The sequence below is a fragment of the Amaranthus tricolor genome, chromosome 16, assembly GCF_026212465.1.
Source record: "Amaranthus tricolor cultivar Red isolate AtriRed21 chromosome 16, ASM2621246v1, whole genome shotgun sequence".
NCBI classification, from domain to species: Eukaryota; Viridiplantae; Streptophyta; class Magnoliopsida; order Caryophyllales; family Amaranthaceae; genus Amaranthus; species Amaranthus tricolor.
Window position 1 is genome coordinate 19,322,951 of NC_080062.1, and position 6,276 is coordinate 19,329,226.

The 6,276-nt window shown below is 29.3% G+C and overlaps 1 protein-coding gene across 1 annotated transcript; it reads left to right on the forward strand.

Moving 5' to 3' along the window:
• The first annotated feature begins 1,983 nt into the window (after positions 1–1,983).
• On the forward strand, positions 1,984–5,827 carry LOC130802604 (uncharacterized). The gene is made up of 4 exons (XM_057666612.1): positions 1,984–2,301; positions 2,479–3,621; positions 3,850–4,227; positions 5,702–5,827. The coding sequence occupies exons 1-4, from the start codon at positions 1,984–1,986 to the stop codon at positions 5,825–5,827; spliced, it is 1,965 nt and encodes a 654-aa protein (XP_057522595.1).
• The last annotated feature ends 449 nt before the right edge of the window (positions 5,828–6,276 follow it).

Sequence of the window (6,276 nt, forward strand, 5' to 3'; positions counted from 1 at the left end):
AAGCCTCTTATCGAACACAATCTAAAACTCATAATCATATAGGTTTTTATAAACATAAAAAACATACGATGTGTATATAAGTTAGATGCAAAAAGGACATGAAACATGATTTAGCAATTACTTATAATTGTAAGTAGCCAACAAAGCAAGGTGCATTCGATCGATCCTAACGATGACTAACATCAACATAAATAAAGCAAGACTACCTTAAAATAATCACTTGCCAGGGAAAAGCTCAAACTAATACAAATATGAATTCTAGGTACTCAACAACGGGCAGGATTAGATTCAAATTGATATCACAATGATGAATGAATCAAAAAGACAAGTAGTTTGCCCGAACAAAAAAGAATTATTTTTAACACAACATCCATCATAAATTAATTCTTAACAAACATCTCATTAAACAAATCTAGAGCTAAAATTATATCGGCTGATGTATAGTAAACTTCAAATCGATAGAAATCAATAAAAATAAATTAATTAGTAAATAAATTAAGAATCAACTATCGAAATCCAAATTGAAGTAGAGAAGTTCCATTACTTATTTACTCTTGGATTAGTCAACAATTTACTGCATTCATAGACATTAAAAATGAAAGAGGAAAACGTAAGAGGAAAGTAGCAACGGTAACTTACCTGAGAAAGATGAAAAACCCTCATCAAAAATAAGATCACAACTACAAAATGAGAAGCAAAATGTGAAGGAAGAAGATAAGCAAATCAATTATAAAACAACAACAAACAAAAATTTAGAGAAAAACATATATATATATATATATATATATATATATATATATATATATATATATATATATATATATATATATATATATATATATATATATATATATATATATATATATATATATATATATATATATATATATATACATATATATATATATATATATATACATATATATATATATATATATATACATATATATATATATATACATATATATATATATATACATATATATATATATATATACATATATATATATATATATACATATATATATATATATACATATATATATATATATACATATATATATATATATATATATACATATATATATATATATATATATATATATATATACATATATATATATATATATACATATATATATATATATATATATACATATATATATATATATATACAGTGGCGGACCTAGAGGGGTGCAAGGGGGGGCAGTGGACCCCCCAATCTTAAAAAATTAAATCCGGTTTTTTAAAAAAAAAAAAAAAATTTAAAAAAAATTGAAAAGAAGCGTTTGTAGGCGAAAGAAAGAGAAACCCAGAAACAAACCCTAAATTTCCTGCCTTCCTCTTCGTCTTCGCTTCATCGCTTGCCCGCTTGCCGGTTGGTCTTCGCTTCGTCAGTTCGTCTTCGACTCTTCGTCTTTGTCTGCCTGTCAATCTTCGTCTGACGGTCTGAGCTTCGTCAATGGTGACTTGGTCTTCCTCTTCCTCAATCTTCGTCTTCGTCTGAGTGTTCGACTGTCAATCTTTCCTCAATCCTCTTCGGCTCTTCCTGCTCTTCTCCTTGCTGACGAGTGACGACGCCGGTCGCCGGCTCTAACCCTCTGTTTAAGACTTTAAGTACAGTCCCGTCGTCTTCCCGAGTTGCCATTGAAGGTACGCAGTTTCTCTTAACTTAATTTTATTAATTTTGTTAATTATCTTATTCTTTTGTTGATTATTCTCTTATGAAAATTCTAAATTTGGATTGTTTTGGGTGAATTGCAACATAATTTGTTGTTTTTTCAACAAAACTATGACGTTTTTTGCAATGGGTAGTGAGATTATTGAATTATGAACTGATTTTTGGTAAGTGAGATTATTGCATTGGAATTATAAAATTTGATGTGGGTTTATAAACTGATTTTTGCATTGGAATTATGAGATTATTGCATTTGGTAAGTGAGATTATTGAATTATGAGTCATATTTTTAATTTAATTAGGAAATGTCAAGTAATTCAAGTTCACCTTGTTCGAAAAAGTCAAAAGTAAAGGGAAGACAACCCGATCTTCGTGAATTATTGTTTAAAAGAATGAAATCCCAACAAACATCTAACGAAGGCAATGAATCTTCTCCTTTAAGTTCCCCTCTAAGTCCTCCTTTAAGTTCCCCTCCAAGTGAAGATGTTAATATGGAAGTAGGTGGTTCAAGTAGTTGTGATGAACCATTGGATGATGAATGGGTGTATGATGTTGAACTTCTTCCTCATGACCCGGGATTGAGGAAAAACATAATGGATTATCCCCCTAATGAAAGAAATCCGGTTAGGAGAGCATATATTCTTAAAAAACCTTGCCAACCAAAAACACATGATTTCCCTCAAAGAGATATCTCTGGTAGGTTACGCCGTTTTAGTTTGAATTGGTTCAAAAAATGGGATTGGCTTGAATATAGTGTTGAAATGGATGCCGTATTTTGTTTTGTTTGTTATTTGTTCAAGAGGGATGTTGAAATTAACAAGGGGGGTGATGCATTTGTTGTCGGAGGGTTTAGAGCGTGGAGTAAACCTGATAGGCTTGAGAAGCATGTTGGAGGAATTAAAAGTGCTCATAATATTGCTTATGAGAAATATGTGAATCTAAGAGATGCAAAGAAGACATCAATTGAATTTGTATTTGATAATGCGAGTGAGGTTCAAATGAACGAATATCATATTCGTTTGAATGCATCCTTAACTTGTTTGAGATTTCTTTTGGGCCAAGGTTTGGCATTCCGGGGACATGATGAAAGTGAGGAGTCATATAGTAGAGGTAACTTTCTTGAGCTTTTGAAGTGGTTGGGGGGGAAGGTTGAGGAAATAGGAAAATATACTTTCCAAAATGCACCCAAAAATTGTCAATTAACATCTCCCAAAATTCAAAAAGACATTATCACTTGTTGTGCAAAAGAGACTACTAAGCGCATAATAGAAGAGGTTGGTGATGGTTACTTTTCTATTTTGGCCGATGAATCAAGTGATGTGTCTCAAAAAGAACAACTAGCTCTTGTTTTGCGGTTTGTTAATAGAGAAAATGGATCGGTAGTGGAACGCTTTTTAGGCATTCTACATGTGGGTGATACTACCGCTTTGTCTCTTAAAAATGCCATTATGTCCTTGCTTATGGAACATTCATTGAGTCCTTCCATGATAAGAGGTCAAGGGTATGATGGGGCAAGTAACATGAGGGGTGAAATCAATGGCCTCAAGACTTTGATTATGAATGATACTCCAAGAGCCTATTACATTCATTGTTTTGCTCATCAACTTCAACTAACTCTAGTTGCGGTTGCTAAAAAGAATGTTAATTGTACTTGGCTTTTTGACGTACTTGCAAACTTGTTAAATGTGGTGGGAGCTTCTTGTAAGAGAAGAGACCTTATTCGAAAAAACCAAGCTCAAGTAGTGGCTCAAGCTTTGGAAGTGGGGGAAATTGAAAGTGGATCGGGTTTGAATCAAGAACGTCGTTTGAGTAGGCCGGGAGATACACGTTGGGGATCTCATTACAAGTGTCTAATAAGTATCATCAACTTGTTTCCTTCAATTGTTAAAGTGCTTGAGGAGATTGGAGAAAATGGCTCTCCGGATGATAAGCTCAAAGCTCAAGTTGTTTTAGGATCTTTGGAGTCCTTTGATTTTATTTTTATGGCTCATTTCATGTTGACTATTTTTGGCTACACTAATGATTTATGTGTTGCTTTACAAAGAAAGGAACAAGATATTGTGAATGCCATTAGCCTTGTTAAAAGTACAACGAATGTGTTGCAAAAGATGAGGGATTAAGGATGGGATAGTCTCTTAGACAAAGTCATTTTATTTTGTACTAAACAAGAGATTGATGTTCCATCTATGGATGCTCAATATGTACCTCAAGGAAGATCAAGACGTTTTGCTAAACAAGCAACAAATCTACATCATTTTCGGGTTGCAATCTTTTTGGAAGTAATAGATTTGCATCTTCAAGAGATTGATAACCGTTTTAATGAGAAGAACATGGAGTTACTTACATGCATGGCTTCCCTGAGTCCTAGAGGTAACTTTTCATCTTTTGATAAAGAGAGGATACTTAAACTTGCTTCTTTATATCCCGAAGAGTTTTCATGTTTTGATTTAACGGCTCTTGATCTTCAACTTGATGTCTTCTTGGATTCTATGCAAAATGATGAAAGATTTCATGATTTGCAAGATATCAATTCTCTTTCCATGATGCTTGTTAAAACAAGGAGACATGAGACTTTTCCTCTTATACATTTGCTAATCAAGTTGATGTTGATTCTTCCTGTTGCTACGGCAAGTGTAGAAAGAGTGTTTTCCGCAATGACGTTTGTCAAAAATAAGTTGAGAAATAGCATGGGTGATCAACTAGTGAATGATTGTTTGGTTACTTACATTGAGAAGGAAGTGTTTCTACAAGTTTCTGATGAAAAGATTATTGATCGCTTTAAAAATATGAAAACTCGAAGGATGAATTTGTAATTTTCATTTGAACGCTTGTATTTTTTTTTTTTAATATTTTGGATTGTAAAACTTTTAACATCGGATTTGATATTGTAAATTGTAATTTTCTATTTTTCTTGTATTTTTCTATTTTTCTTTAAAAAAAAATTATTCGGACGATGATCAAATTATTCGAACGACGTGACGTTCGGATTTTGCCCCCCCAAATTGAAATTCCTGGGTCCGCCACTGTATATATATATATATATATATATATATATATATATATATATATATATATATATATATATATATATATATATATATATATATATATATATATATATATATATATATATATATATATATATATATATATATACATATATATATATATATATGTATGTATATATATATATATAAATATATATATATATATATATATATATATATATATATATATATATATGTATATATATATATATGTATGTATATATATATATATATATATATATATATATATATATACATATATATATATATATATATATATATATATATATATATATATATATATATGTGTATATATATATATATATATATATATGTATATATGTACATATATATATATATATATGTATATATATATATATATGTATATATGTATATATATATATATATATGTATATATATATATATATATGTATATATATATATATATATATATATATATATATATATATATATATATATATATATATATATATATATATATATATATACATATATATATATATATATATATATATATATATATATACATATATATATATATATATATATATATATATATATATATATATATATATATATATATATATATATATATACATATATATATATATATATATATATATATATATATATATATATATATACATATATATATATACATATACATATATATATATACATATACATATATATATATACATATATATATATACATATATATATATATATATATATATATATATATATATATATATATATATATATATATATATATATATATATATATATATATATATATATATATGAAAACGATGATGTATTAGAGTTCGAACAATGTGTTTCAAACTCCAATATTACCAAGATCGAGTGTATGAGGTTTTGTGACAAACAAAATAAAACGACACAAAGATTTAACGAGGTTCACCCAACTAAGGCTACGTCCTCCGGTGTGTAGTATCTCTTATATTATCAAAAAGAGTTCAAAGAACGCTCAACTATGGAGAATTACAATAGAGAAGAGATACAGGCTAGTGTTTGGTTTCAGGTGTATTTGTGGATGTATTCACCAAATACAATGTGAATGAGAGCTCTCTATTTATAGGAGAGATCACACTAAGTAATATTAAATACATTAAAGCTATGAATAAATGATAATAAAACATCTCCAAGAACTTGAAGAGTCAAAAACAACATCTTAGGAGCATCAGAAACGTCGCTCGACCAAAGCAGAGGCTCGCTCGGTCGAGCGGCCTGGTCGAGCGGGATACAGGAAGTGTCTGTCTGCATTCTGTCTGCTCGCTCGACCCATCCTGAAGCTCGCTCGGTCGAGCGAGCTGGTCGAGCGGCACTTTAGAGGGCTTCTGACAGTATTGCTCGACTTGCATTGTTGAGCATCTTGAACTAAACCTTTGCACTTCTTCATTAAGTCCCATAACTCCCATGAATAACTCATTAATTCATACTTTAATCATCATCATAAACCACAAATATTAAGACTCATCTTAATAAACCCATTCATGACAAACTTAT

Bases quoted from the DNA above. Each gene is read 5' to 3' on its own strand.
- LOC130802604 (XM_057666612.1), top strand. From the start codon at position 1,984: ATGTCAAGTAATTCAAGTTCACCTTGTTCGAAAAAGTCAAAAGTAAAG. The intron at 2,302-2,478 runs GTTAGGAGAGCA...TATTTGTTCAAG, and splicing joins CCCCTAATGAAAGAAATCCG to AGGGATGTTGAAATTAACAA. The intron at 3,622-3,849 runs GTTGTTTTAGGA...ACTAAACAAGAG, and splicing joins ATGATAAGCTCAAAGCTCAA to ATTGATGTTCCATCTATGGA.